Source organism: Apodemus sylvaticus, chromosome 20 (assembly GCF_947179515.1).
Source record: "Apodemus sylvaticus chromosome 20, mApoSyl1.1, whole genome shotgun sequence".
NCBI classification, from domain to species: domain Eukaryota; kingdom Metazoa; phylum Chordata; class Mammalia; order Rodentia; family Muridae; genus Apodemus; species Apodemus sylvaticus.
In genome coordinates, this window is record NC_067491.1 from 56,146,627 (window position 1) to 56,172,348 (window position 25,722).

Below are 25,722 nucleotides of genomic sequence, written 5' to 3' on the forward strand. Positions count from 1 at the left end.
TAACCTTTAAAGATAATATATAAAATGCCGTACTTCAAAGTAAGCTTATGTGACATAATAACCAGAATATGCAAGACTCCTTGAGACCATATGTGATATCCATTTAATCTCTGATTACTTGAATTTTCCTTCTCAGGATCCTGTCCCTGAGGAATAACATCCTTAGGGAATGGTCCCAGCCATATTTAACGAGTCATTATTTCTGATCAAATCCCTCATTGCTATGCTTTCATTTCTCACTTCAAGAAATGTCTGCTCTGCTTACCTGTCCCTCCCATTACTATATGACTCCAGTAATTAAGTATCAAGGCAGAAAACAAATTAAGTATAAGTTAAATCCTTGTGTTCTGAAACAACATGGAACTTTGTCTCTTACTCTATACATTCAAGGTGAATATATGACCTGTAAGTTTGAAATAGACTTAATATATTGTATGATTCTTCTTCCAAGCACATGTGAAGTCTGTGGCATCCCTTATGCCCGTAAACAGCTTTGAAGAACATTTAAGGGCTGCTGCATGAAACACTGCAGTAGGAAAGTGTCTTCACAATGAGCACACAGTGGTAAGACATCCTCCAACATGCAAAAGAAAGTCTGTCTTCTCTTCATTTTACAAGTGATTATAATCCAGAATACACAAAGAAAGGAGGTAATGAAAGCACACTGCTTCCTCATGTGTTCCAGTATCTAAGACCTAGCAGAGGTGAAAATATTTCCTCAAACAAACAAAACACACACTTGTATGTGCCTTTTTTATGTCTGTGAATGGCTGGATGGAGGAGAAGGGCACATTTATATCCCCTAGTTCCCTTCTGCAAAGGTTGTGCTGTGGTATATTCACCCAATCAGTAAGCTTACTCAAGTACTGAGAAAATATGAAGATTAGAAAACATAGAATTCAAAGTTTTTTTCCAAAAGTTCAAACTTTTACTGACAGAGAAAGCACAACTTACATACACATGTGATTCCATTCCAACAAACTAAGGACAGAAAACATGCAGAAAATAAATGCGACAAGGTAGCATTTATAGCGACAGAATCCTCTTCAAGAGGAATTCAAATCTACCTTCTGTGGCCATTATGGAAATTAGTATAAGATTTGATCAAAAATTACAATTCAAACTATGTGGTCCCTCTTTATCACTCCTGGGCATGTAACCAACCTGTGTAATTCACCATCATACATATTCATGTACATTTATGACCAGGATAGTCATATATCCATACATATATATCCAGGATAGTTAAGACATGAAATGGCATCTTAACAAGTGGCATCATTAGATGGATGAACAACAAATAGGAGACATGTATTCTGCCAAAGCAACTGTGGGATTCACTCATTTAATGTATTGTTTGAATATGTTTTCTCTGACATCTATAACAATTCATGAAAGAAGCCAATTTCCATACATTCAGAGACTCTGTATTAGGCAACGGTTTTCTACACTCTAACCAAACAAAGTTTCTTTTTAGAGGCAAAGTTTTTTTTTTTTTTTTAAAGAAGAGACTGTATATGGAAACTAGATATGAAATCTAGGTATTACACAGCAATAGAAACAAGTCTGGAGGAAATCCCAGTTCTGGATAAATAAATATTTCATTAGAAGACACTAAACATAGGAATTAAATGACAGAGTGATCAAGTTTTCTGAACTCAATTTATTGTGAATGTCTATATCAGTATGGGTATTGGACTGGGTGGCTGTTGAGTCACTCTAAGTCATGAATTTTCTGGAAATTTCATGGTGGCCTTCTCACCCCTCTTTTTGTTGTGGAAACTGTAATGAAATCTACTAGAATCTTTGAAAATGGTATTCATGCAAATGGATGTTGACACAGGCTGGGGACCAAAGTTGCTTAAGAGAATATTGTCCTTGGGGCATTCACGTCATGGACATGGAAGAAATTATGGCACCCAGGGCTGGAGTGCATTGCCTTCATAACATGTTTTCTTACTAGTCTTGAAAAATACTGCAGACCTCATATCCAGATCCCGAGGCCAGAATAGTTCAGATGTATCTAGGGAGTATGACACAATATTGTATAAGGGAACTAGGGGATATAAATGTACTCTCCTCCACCCAGTCATTCAGTCATAAAAGAGGCACATAGGTGTGTGTGTTATGTTTGTCTGCACGAGGAACTGTTTTCACCTCTGCTCGGTCTTAGATAATTGAAGACATGAGGGAGCAGTGTGCTCTGATTATATTCTTATTGCTTCTGAAGCTTTCTCTCATCTTGTGCGGTTTGACAGACATCAGCTGCTTTTGGAGAATAAAGTACAATGAAGATGATGATGGAGATATGAGAACTGACTGTTATTTTTTTCTTTTCCTGTCTCCGGAATTTATAGAGGAAAATTTTTATAAAGTTCTCCTTGGTTTTAGGTAAATCATTAGCTTCTCCATTTCCTCCATAAATGTCAAGAATATGAAAACTGTCATGTTCTTCTCTCTGTTCTCATTTTAAAATTATTAATTTAATATTTTCAAATGCATTTCATTGTGTGTATTTGTTATGTTAGACTGCAGTTCACTGAGATATAAGATAAGAGAGACTGTCTCCTCATGAATCTCCTTATGCTGAGTGTTGTCATTGCACAGTGTCTGATGATCTGACATGAAAACAGAATCCACACCACTGGCACGAGATTAGTATAAAGAGCCTGCATCACAGTATCTTCACGTTTCTGGCAAGGATTCCCTAATTGTATTTTTTGAGTCACTTATATAAACTATCGTATCATCTGTAAATAGAGATATTTTGACTTATTTCTTTCCATTATGTATGTCCTTGATTTATTGTCTTATTTCTCTAGCTAAACTTCAAGTTCCAAATTGCATAAATATGATGGAAGTGAGAAGCATTGTCTTGTTCCTGATTTTACTGATTTTCTTTTTATTGGCGAATTAGTCCATTGATGTTAATAGATATCAAGGAACAGTGATTGTTACTTCCTGATATTTTTGATGTTATTTTAAAAATTTGTGTGGCTATCTTTTTTGGGTTTGTTGACAGAATATTTTTGTTGTTATTATTTTTTTTGAGACAGGGTTTCTCTGAATACCCTTGGCTGTCCTTGAACTCACTCTGTAGACCAGGCTGGCCTCGAACTCAGCAATCCACCTGCTTCTGCCTCCCAAGTGCTGGGATTACAGGCGTGTGCCACTACCACCCAGCTTTGTTGAAATAATCTTACTTTTTTGCTTTATCTAGGGTGTAGTTTCCCTCCTTGTGTTGGTGTTTTCCATCTATTATTCTTTGAAGGCCTGGATTTGTGGAAAGATATTGTGTAAATTTGGTTTTGTCATGGAATATTTTTGTTTCATCATCTATGGTAATTGAGATTTTTGCAGTGCATAGTAGATTGGTCTGGCATTTGTGTTCTCTGAGGGTCTGTATGAGATCTGTCCAGCATCTTCTGGCGTTCAGAGTCTCTGGTCAGAAGTCAGGTATAATTCTGATAGGACTGCTTTTATATGTTACTTGACCTTTCCCCCCTACTGCTTTTAATATTCTTTCCTTTTTATGTGCATTTGGTGTTTTTAATATTATGTTAAAAGAGGAAGTTATTTTCTGGTCCAATCTATTTGGAGTTCCATAGGCTTCTTTTATGTTTATGCGAATCTCTTTCTTCCGGTTAGGGACGTTTTCTTCTATAATTTTGTTGAAGATATTTACTCGTCCTTCAAATTGGGAGTCTCCACTCTCTTCTATAGCTATTATCCATAGGTTTGGTCTTCTCATTGTGTCCTGTATTTCCTGGATGCTTTGGGTTAAGAGCTTTTGTCATTTTGCATTTTCTTTGACTGCTGTACCCATGTTTTCTATGGTATCTTCTGTGCCTGAGATTCTCTCTTCTATCTCTTGTATTCTGTTGGTGATGCTTGCATTTCTTTATTGTTTCTATTTCCATTTTTAGATTATGGATTGTTTTGTTCAATTCTTTTACCTGGTAGATTTTGTATTCTTACAATTCTTTTGTTTTTTTTTTTAGCATATTTTATTAAAGATTTTATCACTGGTTGGGCAAGACTAAACAGTATTTCTTTTTTAATTTTTTTAAAAAATTTTCTATATTCTATGTTTATATTCCGAATGATTTTCCCCTTCCATGTTCCCCCTCTCCATAAGTTCCCTAAGCCCTTTTCCATCTTCCCATTCTCCTATCACCCCCCTCCTACTTCTCTGTCCTGGTGCTCCCCTACAGTGCTGGATCAAGCCTTTTCAGGATCTGGGACTTCTCCTTCCTTCTTCTTGGGAGTCATTTGATATGTGAATTATGTCTTGGTTATTCAGAGTTCCTGAGTTAATATCCACTTATCAGTGAATGTATTCCATGTGTGTTCTTTTGTGACTGGGTTACCTCACGTAGGATGATATTTTCCAGATCCAACCATTTGCCTAAGAATTTCATGAATTCATTGTTTTTAATTGCTGAGTAGTATTCCATTGTGTAAATATACCACATTTTTGTATCCATTCCTCCATTGAGGGACCTCTGGGTTCTTTCCAGCTTCTGGCTATTATAAATAGGGCTTCTATGAACATAGTGGAACATGTGTCCTTATTGCATGCTGGGGAATCCTCTGGGTATATGCTTAGGAGTGGTATTGCAGAGTTTTTCCAAAGTGTTATGCCCAGTTCTCTGAGGAACAGCCAGACTGATTTCCAGACTGGTTGTACCAACTTGCATTTCCATAAGCAGTGGCGGAGTGCTCCTCTTTCTCCACATCCTTGTCAAACCTGCTGTTTCCTGAGTTTTTAATCTTAGTCATTCTAACTGGTGTAAGGTGAAATCTCAGGGTTGTAGGATCTTCATTTAAATAGATTTTGAATAGATTTTAATTTCCAAAGAAGGATGAAAGAAATGGAAATTGATATAAATATTTTGAAGCATATATAGATAATAAATAAATAAGGAAATAAATTCAGGCCTTTGATCTGAATACTTGGGAGACAAAAGTAGGGATATGTAGGTTCCTTGTAAGTTCCAGACTTGCCTAACCTACAGAATTCAAGTCAGAATGGCCTATGGAAAGTAACCGTGTCTCAATAAATCATATTAATTGTTTTATATTATCAAAATAAAGGCACTCATAAGCCAAATGATTATAATAGTATGGTGTACTTCCTTTTAGATTAGACAAAATAGCTCAGGCCTTAAAAATGGTGTGTGTGTATGTGTGTGTGTGTGTGTGTGTGTGTATGAGGGAGAACTGCTGGACTGAATCAATCCATTCTTTTTGTGATATCAGATTGCTGAATTAAGGATATGGTGTTTGGAAGAGAGGCTCTATGTTTTTGTTAACAGGAAAGAAGGAATAGGCTTTGGAATTTTTCCAAAGTAATACAAATCAGTTTTGATAGATGGAGATTCCTTGAAAATTTCAGTTGCAGACAGGAGAAAATTAAAAAGACCAAATGCACTAGTAATGTATAGTGCTAAACCCTCGTTTGAAACAACTCTTAAATATATACATACCCAGTCAGAATTTCAGCTTACATAACCAATAAATCTTGTTGGCTACAAAATTCTCATGACTAGTTACACATCTTTTCATATGAATGGAGATTTATATTGCAGTTTGTTGAATATATGATCAAACTAATCTCTGAAAAAAGACAGCTGTTGTTCAAGTCACTTTTTTATGTTTTTCTAAAATGAGAATTGAAAGACAAATATATAGCAAACTGTCTTGTGTTGTGTTCTAGTTCATGGATGGAATTCAGAGATCAAACAAATACTTTATGAATTTTCACTAAGTTAAAATATCTCATAAGAGTGATCTATTTTGATGAATTCTGAAAATAATTTCAGCTTTAAAGATCTCTTCTTCTATACCTTTATATTAGGATAGATAGATTTTAAACAGAAATATATAGGGGACATATTATAAATATTACTTCAATTGATTTTAATATTTCATCTGGGCAACATTTTACATGCTACTGTGATTTCTTTTAGAATACCATCATGGAAATATGAGTTTATTCTCATACTGCTTTTTGCTACTGATGAGATTAACAGGAACTCCTACCTTTTACCCAACATGTCTTTGATATTTACCTTCCCTATTGGCATGTGTTTTGATACATTGAAAATAATTGATGAACTAATTTTACCACAAAACAATAATCAAAAATTTCCAAATTATGAGTGTATATTGACTTCATGTGATATAGGACTTACAGGACCATCATGGACTATGTCTTCAAAACTGGAAATTGCTACCAGTTATCCAAAGGTGAGGCTCTCTGGGAAAGGAAGAGTTAACAGTTAGTCTGTGCCAATCTCAGGTTCCCACAGAGAATGAAGGGGCAGCAGGAGTTTAGATGTGGTGATCTTTATATTCTAAAGTATTAAGGAATCAGATATTGACAGGAAAGTAACATTTCCTTAAATCACAAGAATGAATGAACTGGAAAAATAAGCAAAGTTTTGCTGAACATTCAGATTGTAATAAGTATTATAGAAGTCAATAAGTATAATACAGAACATTTACAGGGTAAACTTATTGTCCTTTGTAGGAGTTCTGGAAGGTAAGTAACACAACTCATAGCTGAGAATGGACTTCCAGCCAATCATATTACTCACATTGATTCCTCTGTTCTTCATCCTTCAGATTTTCTTTGGACCATTTCATCCTATCCTGAGTGACAATGTCCAGTTTCCCCATGTCTACCAGATAGCACACAAGGATACATGTTTACCTCATGCCATGGTTTCTTTAATGGTTTATTTTACATGGAACTGGATAGGGTTGCTCATTTTGGATAATGACCAGGGAACTCAGTTTCTCTCGGATTTAAGAGAAGAGATGCATAGAAATGGAGTCTGTTTAGCCTTTGTGAATGTGATCCCTGATAGCATGCAGACATACATGACCAGGGCTGGAATATATGATACTCGAATCATGACATCTTCAGCAAAGGTTGTTATCATTTATGGTGAAATGGGGTCTACCCTAGAAGCCAGCTTCAGAAGATGGGTATATTTAGGTGTACAGAGAATCTGGGTCACCACCTCACAATGGGATGTCATCATACGTAAAAGAGATTTCACCCTTGATGCCTTCCATGGCACTGTCACTTTTGCACAGCATCATGTTGAGATTTCTAAATTTAGAAACTTTATGGAAACAATGAATACTTCTAAATATCCAGTAGATATTTCTCAAATGAGACAGAAGTGGAATTCTTTTAATTGTTCAGGTTCCAATACCAACTATAGCTCAATGAATCATTATTCTTTCAACACTTCATTGGAATGGTTATCCCAGCATAATTTTGATATGGTCCTGAGTGAAGAAGGTTACAATTTATACAATGCTGTGTATGCTGTGGCCCACACTTACCATGAAGCCATTCTTCAACAAGTAGAGTCTCAGGAAACAGAAGAATCCATTGGAATATTCTCTGATTGTCAGAAGGTAAAGTATCTTACTTTCTATCATACTTTGTTATTTTTAAATGGCTCCAGAAATGATGCTATAAATTTGTCAGAGACTCCTCTCATTACTGAAATTTCTGTAAATTAAAACTCCCTAACATAATTTTTTGTGGCCATATAAACTGGACAATATTAACATTCAGCATATGACAACATTTTTATAGGAAGATTAGTTACTTTTGTTAGAATATTTCTCAATTTTTTGCCAAATTAATTTAATATTTGAAATAATAGCTGGATTTTTTATCATAAAATCTTTCAGTGACAAGTAGCTTTTTTTCCAAAAGGAACAGAGGAGTGGCCCCTGGTTCTGGAAAGACTCAATACAACAGTATAGGGAAATGCCAGAACAGGGAAGTGGGAAGAGTAGATGGAGGAACAGTGGGAGGGAAGAGGGCTTATGGGACTTGAGGGAAGTAGGGACCCAGAAAAGGATAAGCCATTTGATGTGTAAATAAAGAATACATTGAATAAAAAAATAAACAATTATACAAACTTTGTTTTTATTAAATTTATTTTTTATATGTGTCCTGTATTTACATGATTTTAAAAGCACCTGTCTTCCTTTCAATAACGTCCAGAACTCACCCTCTTTTTCGATTTGATGTCTTCTATCTGGCTGTTTTTATATAAGTAATAAATGTTCACATCTCTGTCATTATGTTACTCAATAGTTGGTAAGCATTTGTTCTGTCAATTTCTGCCATGAAATACAAATGAAGTATAAATATGTTTTTACCCATGAGATATCTTGTATTTCACTAGGTAGCACACCTTCAATACTGTTGCATTCCTGTAATATATTATGAATTATTGGACATTCAACATGTCATTTTGCCTTAGTGGGTTGGCATATGTAATCATCTAATGATGTATCTCATTTAGATTGCTTCATTGCTGAAGAAGAGGGTATTTACTAATCCCGTCGGAGAAATGGTGAACATGAATCTAAGAGAAAACCTGTGTGCAGAATATGAGATTTTCAACATTTGGAATTTCCCTCAAGGCTTTGGACTAAAAGTGAAAATAGGAGGTTACTTCCCCCATTTCCCAAAGAGTCAACAACTGCACATATCTGAAGACTTGAAGTGGGCCATGGGAGAAACACCGGTGTGTACACTATAATTTTTATTCTTTTCTGCATGTTTATTTTAAAAAAAAAAATTGGAATTGGGTCATGGGCTAGAGGTAGAGAACAACTTCATGTCTTGTTTCAGAGTCAAGCACCCATGTTTGATTGTTCACAAACTGCTGTAAGTCCTGATATTGGAGATATTGGAGATCCAGTGCCTCTGGCTTCCATGGACACTTAATTTCAACTTACCTCAGACTGCAAAAACATGTATAAAAAATTAAAATATGATAAAATGTTTAGCCTATTTAAATTTATAACTAGTTATAGACTGAAATTTTGTGATTCTGTGCATATATCTTTATAACTGATTCATGAATATTGTGTAATTTTTTATTTTATTTTTCCAACAATGTAACTCTTTATATTTATTGGTAATTACATTATCAGAGTATAAACCAATATATTTTATTTCTGTTTTTTAACATATGTTTCTTTCTCTTTGTTTCTTTGTTTCTTTGTTTCTCTCTCTCTCTCTCTTTCTCTTTCTTTCTTTCTTTCTTTCTTTCTTTCTTTCTTTCTTTCTTTCTTTCTTTCTTTCTTCTTCTTCTTCTTTCTTTCTTTCTTTCTTTCTTTCTTTCTTTCTTTCTTTCTTTCTTTCTTTCTTTCTTTCTTTCTTTCTTTCTTTCTTTCTTTCTTTCTTTCTTTCTTTCTTTCTTTCTTTCTCTGTGTATATATGTGAGTGCCTGTTCCTGTAGCAATCACTGGTGTTAAGTTCTCTGGAGCTGGAGTTACATAGGGTTGTGAGCCACCATGTAGATGTGAGGAACTTAACTCAGGTCCTCTGGAAGACTAGTAAGTACTCTTAAGTACTGAACCATCTCTCTAGTGTCCCAAACACTTCCTTGCTTTAACAGCTGTGGGGACCTTGAAGCAATGGCACCTCAGAGACAATGAACATGCCCGGAATATTTTGAATCAACCAGCTTGGCTTGGGAAAGAACTGATTTTAGGACCAACGCACACAATATTTAAAATGAATCTTGAGTGCTGTATGGTGGCAGAAAGTAAAACTTGTAAAACACATTTAGTAAAATAACAGTGAGGTTATGTAAAAATTAAATAGTACCCAACTACAAACAAAAGAAAATGTTTAACAGCCAAAGCTTGAAAACTTGGAGGGAGAGAATAAAGAGGCATTTCTGTAACTCAAAGTATAAAATAAGTATCCTTGAGTCCATACAGATATTAGAAGTATAAGGTACAGGTTTGGCTCTGACCCTGACTCAAATCAGCTGTGCAAATACATTGGAGGTGATTGGAGAAACTAGAGCATGGGCTGGTTATTTGATATTATGAAGTAATTGCCAATAATGCTTTTTAAAGTATGATAAAATTATGGCTTTGTAATTTTGAAATGTCTTTATTAGCAATATTACTGACACATTTATGGGAGAGCAGTATATTTATGTTTGTATTATTTTTGTTTGGATTGTGTAAATAAATAGATGAAGAAGAATGGACAAATGTCTATTATAGGTTTCTGAACATTGGGTTTAACTAATGGTTGTGTTTCAGCGTGGTAACTAACTGCAATAGATGGGCTGCATCAATATCATACAGGAGCAGCACAGTAAATGAACCTTGGACATATATATATATATATATATATATATATATATATATATATATATATGAATAAAATTGTATTTAACAATATATTATAATACACAGCATATTATATATTTATATAATGTAAATATATTTCACAATATACTATAAATATTTATATACTATGCAACTATATATAATATATACATTATTTATACTACTCTGATATAAATTAGCTATGTCTTATACAATTAATAATATAATACATATGATTATAATCTAATATATTACAACAAATATATTCAGTTCTGTTTCTCTAGAGAACTCTGACTACAGTACTGACAGGAAATTTTCGAACTAGTTGCTAAGTTTTCAATAACTAGGATCGATTTAAGGAATAAAGTCTCTTAAATGAAAAATATACTCCTATGCATAGAGTTATTTTTCTTATCAGTTTGTAGCTCTAGAAAAGATGCCATCAAACCACATAACCCTAAACTATTTTCACACTGATGGATATATGGGTAACTATTTTTACATTCCCAGCTATCCTTACATGGTTCTATGGTCCATAGCAATCTAATATATTCTACATATGATTTGAGTTTCTCTTTTCTCTTACACACTCTATTGCTCTTCTTGTTAAGGAAGATTATCTGTAATTATATATCTGTCTGTATTTTACATTTTTGCATGGCAATCTCTGACCTCCCACCTGGTCCCCACCTCACAGTAGTGTTTGTCATTCCATTCTCCATTCCCTTCTTCTCTGAGAGGGTGGGCACCCCTTGGGTACCCCCCACACTCTGGTGTGTCCAGTTTCTGCACAATTATGTGCATTCTTTTCCACTAAGGCCAGACATGGCAGCTCTGTTGGGAATTAATTCTACAGATAGGCAGCAGCATTAGAGTCAGCCTTTGTTCCAGTTGTTGGCTTGTAGCCAACTATCAGAATGAGCATGGGAACCCCAATGGAAGAGATAGGGGAAGGAATGAGGGAGCTGAAGGAGTTTGCAACCCCATAGGAAGAACAACAATATCAACCAATCAGACCCCTGAGAGCTCCCAGGGACTAAATCACCAACCAAAGGGTACATACACATGGAGGAACCCATAGCTCCAGCTGCATATGTAGCAGAGGATGGCCTTATGTGGCATCAGTGGGAGGGGAGACCCTTGGTCTTGTGAAGACTTGATGCCCCAGTTTAGGAGAATGCTATATCAGTGAGGTGGGTTGGTGAGCACCCTCATAGAATTGGCGGAGAGGGAATGGGATAGGGGCATTTTGGAAGGAAAACCAGGAAAGGTGATCATTTGAAAATAAATAATACATTAAAAATTGCAAAAATATATAGTTTCAAAATATTAATATTGCAAGTATATAACATGCAAACATATCATACACAAAATTGTTTTGATGTTTTCTTTATTTTTTATTATTTTATTGATTTAGATTTCAAATGTTGTCCCCTTCCCAGTCCCTCCTCCATAAGCACCCAACTCCACACTGCTTCCTGTTCACCTCTAAGTGAGTGTTCCCCCACCAACTCCCACCTATCCCTCTAGCATCCCTTTTTTCTGGGGCCTCACGCCTCCATAGGACCAAGTGCATCCCCTCCCACTGAGGACAGACAAGGCAGTCTTCTGCTGTATATGTAGTGGGGTCATAGACCAGTCCACATATACTCTTTCATTAATGGCTTAGTACCTGAGAGTTCTGAGGTGTCCAGTGATACTAATGTTCTTCCTATGAGGTTATAATCCCATTCTACTCCATTAGTCGTTACCCTAACTCTTCCATTGGCTCAGTACAATGGTTGGCTATAAGTTTCTACATCTGTCTTAATCAGGTGCTGGTCGACCCTTCCAGAGAACAGCCATGCCCAGCTCCTGTCTGCAAGCACATCATGGCATCAGCAATAGTGTTGGGGTTTGGTGCCTGCCCATGTAATGGATCTCACTTGGGCTGGTTCCTGGATGGCCTTTCATTCAGTCATTTTTTTTTCATTTTTTGTCCCTTCATTTCCTTTAGACAGGAACAGTTCTGAATTAAAAATTTTGAGCTGGTGGTGGCCCAATTCCTCAATTCTGGGCCTTGTCAATGCACTGGACGTGGTATCTGCAGGTTCCATCTTCCCACTGTTGGGAATTTGGGCTAATGTCATCTCCACTGTGTCCTGGGATACTCTCACATCCCTGGTGGCTGGGACTTTCTAGTGCTTACCGCATCTCCCATCCCACACTCCTGTACAGTTCTATGCAGTCTCCTGGCCCTGTGCACTTCTCTCCTGTCTCCCTGTATACCTGACCCTGTCCTCAATTTCACCTCTGCCTATTCCCCTCCCACCCAGATCCCTCATCCCTCTGCTTCCCATGATTATTTTGCTCCCCCTTCTAAATTGAACTGAGGCATCCACACTTGAGCCTTCCTTCTTGTTAAGCTTCATATGGTCTGTGAATTGAATCCTGGAACATTTTGGCTAATATGCACTCATCAGTGAGTAAATACCATGTATGTCCTTTTGGGTCTAGGTTACCTCACTCAGGATGTTATTTTCTAGTTCCATTCATTTGCCTGCAAAATTTGTGAAGTCCTCATTTTTAATAGCTGAGTAATATTCCATTGTGTAAATATACCACATTTTCTGTATCAACTCTTTGGTTGAGGGAAATCTGGGTTGTTTCCAGCTTCTAGTAATTATAAATAAGGATGCTACCAACATAGTGTAGTATGTGTTCTTGTGACATGGTGAAGCATCTTTTGGGTATATGCCTAGGAGTGGTATAGCTGAATCTTAAGGTAGAACTATTTTTAATTTTTTGGGGTACCTTGAGGTTAACTTCAATATCAGTTGCATTAGTTCGCAATCTCAGTAGCAAGGAAGGAGTTTTTCTCCTTCACATCTTTGCCAGCATCTGTTGTCATCTGAGTTTTCGGTCTTAGTCATTCTGATTGTTGCAAGGGAGAATCTTCGTTTTGATTTCCATTTCCCTAATAATTAAGGATGTTGAGCACATTTTCATGTGCTTCTTGGTCATTAGAGATTCTCAGTTGAGAATTCTGTTTAACTCTGTACCCCATTTTTAATCGGGGTATTTGTTTGTTGGTGTCTAACTTTTCTAGTTCTTTATACATTATCCCTCTGTCTGATGTAGAATTAGGGAAGAGCTTTTCATAACAGGCTAACATTTTCTCCTACTGACAGTGTCATTTGCTTTACAGAAGCTTTTCTATTTCATGAGGTCCCATTAGAGAATTGTTGATCTTAGGCCTGAGTCATTGGTGTTCTGTTCAGGAAAAGTTCCTTTGTGCCAGTGTGTTTGCCTGTTCCCACTATCTGTTCTGTTAGATTCAGTCTATCTGGTTTTATGTGCATGTCCTTGATTCACTGGAACTTGTCCTTTGTACAAGGAAATAATTATAGCTCAATTTGCTTTCTTTTACTTGCAGACCGCCACTTAGGCCAGCAGCGCCATTCTTTGAAGATGCTTCCTTTCCCCACTGTATGGTTTGGCTCCTTTGTCAAAGATCAAGTATCAACAGGTGTCTGAGTTTATTTCTTGGTCTTTGATTCTATTCCATCGATCCACATGTCTGTCTCCACCAAATCCATGTGGTCTTTATCACCATAGTTCTGTATTACAGCTTTAGGTCAAGGATGGTGATTCCCTCAGATGTTCTTTTATTCTTGAGAATTATTTTCACTGTCCTGTTTTTTTTTTTTTTTTTTTTTTGTTATTCTGTGTGAAATTGACAATTGTTTCTATCTCTGTGAATAACTGAGTTAGGATTTTGATGGGGATTATATTGAATCTGTAGATTTGTTTTAGTAAGAAGGTATTTTAGCATACGATCCTGCTGATCCATGTACATGGGCAATCTTTCCATTTTATGAGGTCTTTTTTGATTTCTTCCTTGAGACACTTGAAATTCTTGTCATATAGTTCTTTCACTTGCTTGGTTAGAGTTACACCAACATATTTTATATTATTTGTGGCTACTGTGAAGGGTATCATTTCCATACTTTCTTTCTCAGTCTGTTTATCATTTATGTAAAGGAGGTCTAGTCATTTGTTTGAGTAAGTTTTATGTCCTGCCATTTTTTGAAGTTGTTTATGAGCTGTAGAATTTCTCTGGTGGAATTTTGGGCATTGCTTATGTATTTTGCCATATCACACATATGTATCACATAATACAAATAGTAATACCTTCACTTTTTCCTCTCCAATTTTTATCCCCTTAACCTCCTTTTGTTGTCTAAGTGCTCTAGCTAGAACTTTGAGTACTATATTGAATAAATAGGGAGAGAGTTGGCAGCCATGTCTTGTTCCTGATTTTAGTGAGATTGCTTAAATATTCTCTCCATTTATGTTGATGTTGCCTATTCGTTTGGTGTGTACTGATTTTTATTATGTTTAGGTGTGTGCCTTGAATTCCTGATTTCTCCAAGACTTTTAATATGATGGGGTGTTGGTTTTTGTCAAAGACCTTTTCAGCATCTAATGACATGATCCTGTGATTTTTTCTTTGATTTTATCTAGTGGATTACATTGATGGATTTCTGTATATTGAACCATCAGTGCATGCCTGGGATGAAACATAGTTGATCATGATGGATGATTGTTTTGATGTGTTTTTGGATTCTCTTTGAAAGAATTTTATTGAATATTTTCAAATCAATATTTATAAGCAAAATTGTTCTTAAGTTCATTTTCTTTGTTGGGTCTTTGGTTTATGTATCAGAGTAACCATGTCTTCAGAGAATAAATTAGGTAGTGATCCTTCTCTTTTAATTTTGTGGACTAGTTTGAGGAGTGTTAATATTAGATCTTCTGTGAAGGTCTGGGAGAATTCTGCAGTAAACATACCTGGCCCTGGGCTTCCTTCCTTCCTTCCTTCCTTCCTTCCTTCCTTCCTTCCTTCCTTCCTTCCTTCCCTCCTTCCCTCCTTCCCTCCTTCCCTCCTTCCTTCCTTCCCTCCCTTCTTCCCTCCCTCCTTCCTTCCCTCCTTCCCTCCCTCCTTCCTTCCTTCCTTCCTTCCTTCCTTCCTTCCTTCCTTCCTTCCTTCCTTCCTTCCTTCCTTCCTTCCTTCCTTTCTTTCTTTGGTTGGGATACTTTTTAAATTTTTTATTAGTCATTTTTATACACTCCATATTTTATTCCCCACCCATCAAAACCCTGTCCACCCTCCGACTGTTCCACATTCCACACCTCTTCCCCTCCCCCTGTCTCCACATGGATGTCCCTATCCCTTACCACACCTGACCGCTAAACTCCCTGGTGTCTCCAGATTCTTGAGGGTTAGGTGCCTCATCTCAGAATGAACACAGACCTGGCAGTCCTCTATTATATGTGTCCTAGAGGCCTCATATCAGCTAGTGTATGCTGCCTGTCTGGTGGTCCAGTGTTTCAGAGATCCTAGGGGTCCAGATTAATTGAGATTGCTGGTCCTCCTGCAGGGTCACTCTCAGGTTCATTCAGCCTTCCCTAATTGAAGAGCAGGTGTCAGCTGCTTCTGTTTATTGGTTGGGTGTAAATATTTGCTCCTGACTCTTTCAGAGGCTTGTTGGCACTTCCTGAGTGCTGTCATGCTAGGTCACTTTTTGTGAATGCTCTTAGCTTCAGTAATAGTGTCAGGCCTCAGGACATCCCCATGCACTGGATCCCACTTTGAGCCTGTCACTGGACCTTCTTTTCCTCAGGCTCCTCTCCATTTCCATCCCTGTAATTCTTTCAGACCCGAACAATTATGGGTCAGAGTTATGACTGTGAGAAGACCTCCCTCTCCCTCATTTGAAGCCCTGTCTTTCTGCTGGAGCTAGGCTGTGTAAGTTCCCTCTGCCTACTGTCAGGCATTTCATCTGGGTCACGCCCCTTTAGTCCTGTGAGTCTCTCACGTCTCAGGTCTCTGGTGCATTCTGGAGGTCTCCCCATCCTCCTATCTCCTGAGGTTGCCTGTTTCCATTTTTCTGTTGGCCCCCAGGACTTCAGTCCTTTTCCCTCCCTCAGTGTCAGATCAGGTTCCCTTCCCCCCTCTCCCCTGCCCTGTCCACTTATGCTGCAAGGTCCCTCCCTCCCTCTTCACTTATGGTTGCTTTGTTCTCCCTCCCAAGTGGGACTTCAGCTTGTTGACCTTTTTGAGTTTTGTGCATTGTATCTTAAATATTCTGTACTCTTCTTCTTCTTCTTCTTCTTTTTTTGACTAAGAAAATATCCACTTATTAGTGAATACAAACCATGCATGTATTTTGTGTCTGAGTTACCTCACTCAGGATGATATTTTCTAGTTCCAGCCATTTGCCTGCAAAATTCAGGAAGCCCTTGTTCCTAATAGCTGAGTAGTATTTCATTGTGTAAATGAACCACATTTTCTGTATCCATTCTTCTGTCATGAGACTTCTAGGTTGTTTCCAGCTTCTGGCTACCACAAATAAGGCTGCTGTGGACATCATGGAACACATACCCTTGTGGCATGGTGGGGAATTTTTTTTGGGTATATTCTCAAGAGTGGTATATCTGGGCCTTAAGGAAGATCTATTTCCAATTTTCTGAGGAAAATTTTGCATTTCCCTCATGATTAAGAATGTTGAACATTTCTTTTTTTTATTTTCTATATTCTTTGTTTACATTCCAAATGATTTTCCCTTTCCCGGATCCTCCCTCCCCATATGTCCCATAAAACTTCTTCTCTCCATCCCTTCTCCAATCACCTCCCTCCTTTTTCTCTGTCCTTATATTCCCTTCCAATGCTAGATCAATCCTTTCCAGGATCAGGTCCCTCTCCATACTTCTTCATGGGAGTCATTTGTTATGCAATTTGTGCCTTGGGTATTCAGGGCTTCTGGGCTAATTAATATCCACTTATCAGAGATTACATTCCATGTGTATTCTTTTGTGATTGGGTTACCTCACTTAGGATATTTTCCAGATCAAACCATTTGCCTAAAAATTTTGTGAATTCATTGTTGTAGTACTAATGGCTGAATAGTACTACATTGTGTAGATATACCACATTTTTTGCATCCATTCCTCCTTTGAGGGGCATCTGGTTCTTTCCAGCTTCTGGCTATTATAAATAAGGCTGCTATGAACACAATGGAGCATTTGTCTTTATTATATGCTGGGGAATCCTCTGGGTATATGCCCAGGAGTGGTATAGCAGGATCTGTCAGAAGTGACATGCCCAGTTTTCTGAGGGACTGCCAGACTGATTTCCAGAGTGGTTGTGCTAATTTGCAACCCCACCAGCAGTGGAGGAGTGTTCCTCTTTCTCCACATCCTCGCCAACATCTGCTGTCTCCTGAGTTTTTACTCTTAGCCATTCTGACTGGTGTAAGGTGAAGTCTCAGGGTTGTTTTGATATTCATTTCCCTGATGACTAGTGAAGTTGAGCATTTTTTAAGATGTTTCTCCGCCATCTGAAGTTCTTCAGGTGAGAATTCTTTGTTTAACTCTGTACCCCATTTTTAAATAGGGTTATTTGGTTTTCTGGGGTCTTACTTCTTGAGTTCTTTGTATATATTGGATATTAGCCCTGTATATGATGTAGGGTTGGTGAAGATCTTTTCCCAATTTGTTGGTTGCCGATTTGTCCTTTTGATGGTGTCCTTTGCTTTACAGAATCTTTGTAATTTTTTGAGGTCCCATTTGTCAATTCTTGATCAGAGCATAAGCTATTGGTGTTCTGTTCAGGAACTTTCCCCCTGTACCGATGTCCTCAAGGGTTTCTTTTTCTTTTCTATTAGCTTCAGAGTGTTTGGCTTTATATGTAGGTCCTTGATCCATTTGGAGTTGAACTTAGTACAAGGAGACAAGGATGGATAAATTCGCATTCTTCTGCATGCTGACCTCCAGTTGAACCAGCACCATTTGTTGAAAAGGCTATCTTTTTTCCATTGGATGTTTTCAGCCCCTTTGTTGAGGATCAAGTGGCCATAGGTGTGTGGGTTCATTTCTGGATCTTCAATCCTGTTCCATTGATCTGCCTGCCTATCACTGTACAAATACCATGCAGTTTTTTAACACTATTGCTCGGTAATATTGTTTGAGGTCAGGGATACTGATTCCCCCAGAATTTCTTTTGTTGTTGAGAATACTTTTAGCTATCCTGGGTTTTTTGTTATTCCAAATGAATTTGAGAATTTTTTAATTGAGTATATTCATTTACATTGCCAATTTTAAAACCTTTCCCAATTTCCACCCTCCCAAAAGCCCCCCTCCCCACTGATTCCCTACTCCTCCTCCCACCTCCTGACTACATTATATGTCCCTCTACCTGACACACTCTCTCCTCCCCCAAATCCCCCCATCAGTTTCCCTTTACTGGAGCCTCTATTGAGCCTTTACCTTACCAAAGACCACTCCCATTAATGCTCACGAAGGCATTCCTCTGACACATTTTTGGCTGGAACTATCTGTGCCCCTTGGTTGATGCTTCAATCCCTGGGAGTCTTGGGATGTCTGGGTGTCTGAAGTCATTGTTCTTTCCATGGGGCTATATACCCCTTCAGCTCCTCCGGACCTCCCTCCAGATCCTCCGTTGGGAACCCCAAGCTCAATCCAATAGTTGGTTGCTAGTCATATACAGGTAGCCTCTGTATGTGTAAGGGTCTGGCAGGGCCCTTCTGGAGATAGGCATGGCATGCTCCTTTTAGTACACGCTTCTCATCATTACTATATTAATCCTGCCAATTCAAGAGCATGGAAGATTTTTCCATCTTCTGATGTCTTCTTCAATTTTTTTCTTCAAAGAGTTGAAGTTCCTGTAATACAGATCTTTCACTTGTTTGGTTAGAGTCACACCAAGATACTTTATATTGTTTGTGGCTATTGAGAAGGGTATCATTTCCCTAATTTCTTTCTCAGTCTGTTCATCCTTTGAGTAAAGGAAGGTTACTGATTTGTTTGAGTTAATTTTATATCCAGCCACTTTGCTGAAGTTGTTTATCAGGTTTAGGAGTCCTTTGTTAGAATTTTTCTTTGTTCCTAAAGTATGTTTCTTGTATACAGCACTATGGTGTATACTGTTTACATATCTATTCTGTTTAACCTATTTTTTATTAGTGAATTGCTTCCATTGATGTTGAGAGATATTAATGACCAATGATTGCTAGTTCCTGTTATTTTGATGTTTATGGTGGTAATGGGTGCATGTGATTTCTTTCTCTTTTTTTTGCCTTAAAATGATTAATATTTTGGGTTTCTTTGGTGTAATTACTTTCTTGTGTTTGTGTTTTCTTTTTATCATTCTCTGTTCAGTTGAGTTATTAGAATGATAATTGCTTACATTTGGTTTCGTCAAATAATATCTTCATTTCTCCATCCATGGTGATTGAAAGTTTTACAGGGTATAGTAGTCTGAGACATCTGTGGTCTCTTAGGGTCTTCAAGACATCTGTTTAGGATTTTTAGAGTCTTGGGTGAGAAGTCTGGTGTAATTCTAATAGTTTTACCTTCATATGTTACATTTCCTTTTTCCTTGCTATTTTTAATATACCCTCTTTATTCTGAACATTTTATGTTTTAGTTATTACGTGGTTGAAGAGTTTCCTTTTTTGGTCCAAACTGTTTTGTGTTCTGTAAGTTTCTTGTATGTTTATACCCTTCACTTTTTTCAGTTTAGGGGTGTTTTCTTTTATGATTTTTGAAAATATTTTATATGCCTTTGAACTGGGAATTTTTACCCTATTATATTCCTATTATTCTTAGGTTTGGTCTTTTCATAGTGTCCCAGAGTTCCTGGATATTTTGAGTTAGGAATGTTTTACTTTTGGAGTTTTGTTTGTATGCATCATTTTCTTCTATTGAATTGTTTATACCTGCGATTCTCTCTTCCAGGTCTTATATTGTGTTGTTGACTCTGGGGCCTATGATTATTGTTCTCTTCCCTAGGTTTTGCATTTCCAGGGTTGTGTCCATTCTTGCTGTCTCTATTGCTTCCATTTCTGTTTTTAGGTCTTGAGCAGTTTTATTCATTTCTTCCACAGATTGTATTCCATTTCCCTTTATTTTTGTAAGGGGTTTATTTATCCGCCCTTTAAAAGCCTCTATAATCTTCCTAATATTTTATTTAATGTTATCTTTTTGTGATTCTGATTTATTAGGATAAAAAGCAATTGGCTATAGAAGGAGATCTGGGTTCTGTTGATGCACTGGTTTGTGTTAATTTTATTCTTGCTCTTACCTTCAGTCATCTGGTTGTCACTGGGGTGGGCTGGCCCTGTAGTCCCACTGGGAGTAGTTACCTGCTGGGATTTATAGTCTTGGGTAGAAGCAGGCCACCCAAACACACGGAGAGCTGTTGGCTTGGTTGTGAGTGTAGATCTTAGTTTGCAGGTAGCACTGTAGACTAAAAGATGGAGTTGGTTTTCTTACGTGAGAGCAGGACTCCCAGGCAGAGCTCTGGGCTAGGCAGCAAGGTATTAGTTCAAGACTGCAGGTAGAAGTATGGGCCAGCAAAAAGATGGAACTCTGAGAAGATGGAGCAGGCATAAGAGATCTGGGTTTGCTGGGATCCTAGCCGGCAGAGGATTGGGGTATGGGTGTCTCACCTGGCTGTTCCCTGTGAGAGCAGACCTCCTGAGAGACAGGCAGAGCTGTGGGCTGGGGAGAATGGTGCCAATCCTGATTGCAAGTAGATGTGTGGACCAGAAGGAAGATGGGGCCACCATGTAATTTTTTTAGTGAAACATTTTTGTATATCTTAGCCTTTCATTGTAACTTTAATTTTATTATGTCTCTAAGAGTCTCTAGCCACCTTCTATGAGCATATACATTGAATAAGCCTTCACTATTTCATCCCAATTTTATTCACTAAATGTTCTTTTTTTCCCTTTTTGATTTCTAAACTTTTCAAAACAAAAATTTTCTACTACATAGTTTGTGTGGATCACTTAAATTTAAGAAGAAATAAATTTTAATCTCTTTATCCAAACATTTACAGTTAGAATATGAAAATACGTCCAAATATTTTATGGCCTTTAATTTAATTGCACGTTTATATGAAATGCTCAGATACCCTAATTTGGCAAACAATGCATGAAAATAGAAGAGTATTATCACACAATTGTTACTGTCTTAGTTATGGTTTTGATGCTGTGGACAACACCATGGCCAAGGCACCTCTTATGGGCAAAACCTTTAATTTGGGTTGACTTACAGGTTCAGAGGTTCAGCCCATTATTACCAAGGGGGAAGCATGGCAGCATCCAGTCAGGCATGACATAGGAAGAGCCACGAGTTTTACATCTTGTTCTGAAGGCAAACAGGAGAAGACTGGCTTCATGGGAGCTAGGATGAGGGTCTTAAAGCCCATGCCCACAATGACACACTTCCTCTAGCAATGTCACACCTACTCCCACAAGGCCACACCTTCTAATAGTGCCATTCCCAGGGACAAACATCTCAAGCCATCACAGTTATCTCTACATACTTTATTTACATCAGGTTCCCACCTCTACATGCAGTGTGATCTGTAATCCTGGATTCAGAAGATTTCATCAGGAACAGACAGCAGACTGCTGCTTTGATTGTGTTCAGTGCCCAGAGAATGAGGTTTCCAATGAGACAGGTATGAGTTTGTGTGTAGAAGAATTTGTTGATATCTTGTCTTTTACAAAATAGAAATTTAAATGAGTCTGAAAGGAAACTGGAGACATAAGACATGTGTTTCAATATAACTGTTTTACTTAAATAAAAAATATTCTGAAGCCTGAAATGAACATGCGCTGTCTTCCATAAACACATATTTTGTTCATATTATCATGGTTACATAATTTATATTTTCTACAGAATATATATATATATATTTTTTTGGATTTGGTTTTTTCGAGACAGGGTTTTTTTCTGTATAGCCCTGGCTGTCCTGGAACTCACTTTGTAGACCAGGCTGGCCTCGAACTCAGAAATCCTCCTGCCTCTGCCTCCCAGAGTGCTAGGATTACAGCCGTGCACCACCACCGCCCGGCAGTCCACAGAATATTTAATGGGAATATTTTAGCTGTTATTCTGTCAGAAACATTTGTACATACTATTGCTATACATAGGATCCTATGCACAATTTAAATTGACAACATGATCAGTACACAGTCTTGTTATCCTGAAAACCACATTGGTTCCTGAGAGAGGCCAGAGCCTCCAGCTCTTGTTATTATTTAATGAAATGTATTTAAGTTATGAACTTGCTTGTAGAAAAGAAGTACTTACTATGACAGAATTAGGGTAAGAGTGCAAAACCCAAAAATTCACACAAAGATGTGTTAGTGTTATTCTTTGGCCTACTGAAAGATAGAGGAAAGATTTGTAATATGTATTTTGTTGCTTGACATATAGCTTGGAATATGTAGTTGAGAACAATAGAAGACTTTACCTCAAATAGTGGAAAGTGAGGAAATACATCTGATTTGATGACTGTCTTCTTAATATCAAAAATATACAAAAATGTATGTATTCTGATTTTGACATGCAAAATTCACTCACACGTACAATCATGCAATCATGGATACACTTTTATGCATACCACATATACATAATATTCTCCTAAGTATATTTTAGTTGAAAGGCGATTACATCCCGTTCTATTTCTCGATTCAGCACTATTAGCCTTGCTTCAAACTGTTATATATGTCCCCTCTATTCTAAGATTAGTAGCAAAAGGACAAGAGATACACTGTATATACTGTAGCTGCCAGCAGCCACATGTAAACCGGGTTACCTGTTGAGAGAATTTTGGGGTTATAGGGAAGAGGGGCGAAAAGAAGTGCGGCTAAGACAATGTTCACTGATCAAAGCCGGAAACTTTAATGGCGCCAGACCTTTTAACAGTTTGGGCAAACCCTTCCCCCCAGACTCCAGGCTGAGTTCCGGTGGAAGTTGTCTAGCTTCTCTTGGAGGTCCTCGTCTTGACTGCTCCGGCAGCTGGGTGGGTCACCTGTTTAATTCAGGAATTCCTAGACCTGGAGGAACAATGAATTAACCTTTACTTCGAGCACTCCACCCTAGGTGGAGAAGGATCCTGGCTTTCTGGGAGAAGTTAACCTTGACCAAAGTCAAACTCTGACCACGTGCAAGACTGCCCCAATATGGCTCTGTACAATATATATTAATTAAGAATAAATTCAGTACAAAGAGATAAGAATGGATGGATTTGCTTTCTTCTATATGCTGACCATCAGTTGAACCAGCACCATTTGTTGAAAAGACTATCTCTTTTCCACTGGATGGTTTTAACTTCTTTGTCAAAGATCAAGTGACTGTAGGTGTGCGGGTTTATTTCTGGGTCTTCAGTTCTATTCTATTGATCTACCTGCCTGTCACTGAACCAATACCATGCAGTTTTTAATATTATTGCTCTGTAGTACTGCTTAGTTTCTAAGATACTGATTCCCCTGAAGTTCTTTTACTGTTAAGAATAGTTTTAGCTATCTTGGGTTTTTTATTATTCCAGATGAATTTGCAAATTGGTCTTTCTAACTCTATGAAGAATTGAGTTGGGATTTTGATGGGGATTGCATTAAATTTTTATATTGCTTTTGGCACAATGGCCATTTTTACTTCATTAATCTTGCCAATCCATGAGCATGGGATATTTTTCCATCTTCTGAGGTCTTCTTTGATTTATTTTTTCAGAGACTTGAAGTTCCTGGCATTCAGATCTTTTACTTGTTTGGTTAGAGTCACACCAAGATACTTTATATTGTTTGTGGCTATTGTGAAGGGTGTCGTTTCTTTCTCAGCCTGTTTATCCTTTGAGGATAGGCGGGCTACTGATTTGCTTAATTTAATTTTATATCTGGTCACTTTGCTGAAGTTGCTTATCAGCTGTAGGATTTCTCTGATAAAGTTTTTGGGGTCACTTAAGCATACTATCCTATCATCTGCAAATAGTAATAGTTTGACTTCTTCCTTTCCAATCCGTATCTGTTTGACCTCTTTTTGTTTCCCAATTGCTCTAGCTAGAACCTCAAGCACTATATTGAATAGATATGAAGAGAGAGGGCAGCTAGTCCCTGATTGTAGTAGTATTGCTTCAAGTTTCTCTCCATTTAGTTTGATGTTGTCTACTAGTTTGCTGTATCTTACTTTTTAAAAAATTTTTCTATATTCTTTGTTTACATTCCAAATGCTTTCCCGTTTCCTGGTTCCCCACCCCCCTCTCCATAAGTCCCATAAGCCCTCTTCCCTCCACTATTTCCCCAATCACCCCCTCCAATTTCTTTCTCCTGGTATTCCCCTACAATTCTGGATCAAGCCATTCCAGGACCAGGGTTTTCTTCTTCCTTTTTGGGATTCATTTGATATGCTAATTGTGTCTTGAGTATTCAGAGTTTCTGGGCTAATTAATGTCCACTTACCAGTGATTGCATTCCATGTGTATTCTTTTGTGATTGGGTTACCTAACTTAGGATGATATTTTACAGTTCCAACGATTTGCCTAAAACTTCATGAATTCATTGTTTTTAATTGCTGAGTAGTATTCAGTTGTGTAAATATACCACATTTTCTGTATCCATTCCTCCATTGAGGGACATCTGGGTTCTTTATAGCTTCTGGCTATTATAAATAAAGCTGCTATGAGCATGGTGGAGCATGTGTCCTTATTGCATGCCGGGGAATCCTCTGAGTATATGAACAGGAGTGGTATAGCAGGATCTTCTGGTAGTGTCATGCCCAGTTTTCTGAGGAACCGCCAGACTGATTTCCAGAGTGGTTGTACCATCTTGCAATCCTACCAGCAGTGGAGGAGTGTTCCTCTTTCTCCACATCCTCGTCAACACCTGCTGTCCCCTGAGTTTTTAATCTTAGCCATTCTGACTGGTGAGAGGTGAAATCTCAACGTTGTTTTGATTTGAATTTCCCTAATGACTAATGATGTTGAACATTGCATTTTTTTTTTACTTTTTATTTTCAATATTCTTTGTTTGCATTCAAAATGATTTTCCATTTCCTGGTTCTCTCTCCCCATAAGTTCCTTCTTAAGGTGCTTCTCAGCCATTCGAAATTTTCCAGATGAAAACTCTTTGTTTAGCTCTGTACCCTTCTTGAGTTCTTTGTATATATTGGATATTAGCCCTCTGTCAGATGTAGGGTTGGTGAAGCTCTTTTCCCAATTTCTTGGTTGCCATTTTGTCCTTTTTGACAGTGTCCTTTGCCTTACAGAAACTTTGTAATTTTATGAGGTTCCATTTGTCAATTCTTGATCTTAGAGCATAAGCTATTGATGTTCTGTTCAGGAACTTTTCCCCTGTGCCCATGTCCTCAAGGTTCTTACACAGTTTCTTTTCTATTAGTTTCTTTTTCTTTTAATCTTGCTTGTTCTTTTTTTATTTGGTATATTCTTTATTTACATTTTAAGCAATTTTCCCTTTCCTTGATCCCCCCTCCCTGAAAGTTTTATAAGCCCTCTTCCCTTCCCATGTTCCCTAATCCACCCCTTTCCCCTTCCCTGTCTTACAGAAACTTTGTAATTTTATGAGGTCCCATTTGTCAATTCTTGATCTTAGACCATAACGTATTGGTGTTCTGTTCAGGAACTTTTCCCCTGTGCCCATCTCCTCAAAGGTCTTCCCCAGTTTCTTTTAGTTT

At 37.6% G+C, this 25,722-nt stretch overlaps 1 protein-coding gene across 1 annotated transcript in view; it reads left to right on the forward strand.

Moving 5' to 3' along the window:
- The first annotated feature begins 2,185 nt into the window (after positions 1 to 2,185).
- LOC127670585 (vomeronasal type-2 receptor 116-like) overlaps positions 2,186 to 25,722 on the forward strand; it is a 29,173-nt gene continuing 5,636 nt past the window's right edge. Inside the window, exons 1-5 of the mRNA XM_052165082.1 lie at positions 2,186 to 2,391; positions 5,973 to 6,230; positions 6,600 to 7,437; positions 8,343 to 8,567; positions 21,586 to 21,709. Coding sequence (XP_052021042.1) covers positions 2,186 to 2,391; positions 5,973 to 6,230; positions 6,600 to 7,437; positions 8,343 to 8,567; positions 21,586 to 21,709 — 1,651 coding nt within the window. The remainder of the gene's footprint in view (positions 2,392 to 5,972; positions 6,231 to 6,599; positions 7,438 to 8,342; positions 8,568 to 21,585; positions 21,710 to 25,722) is intronic.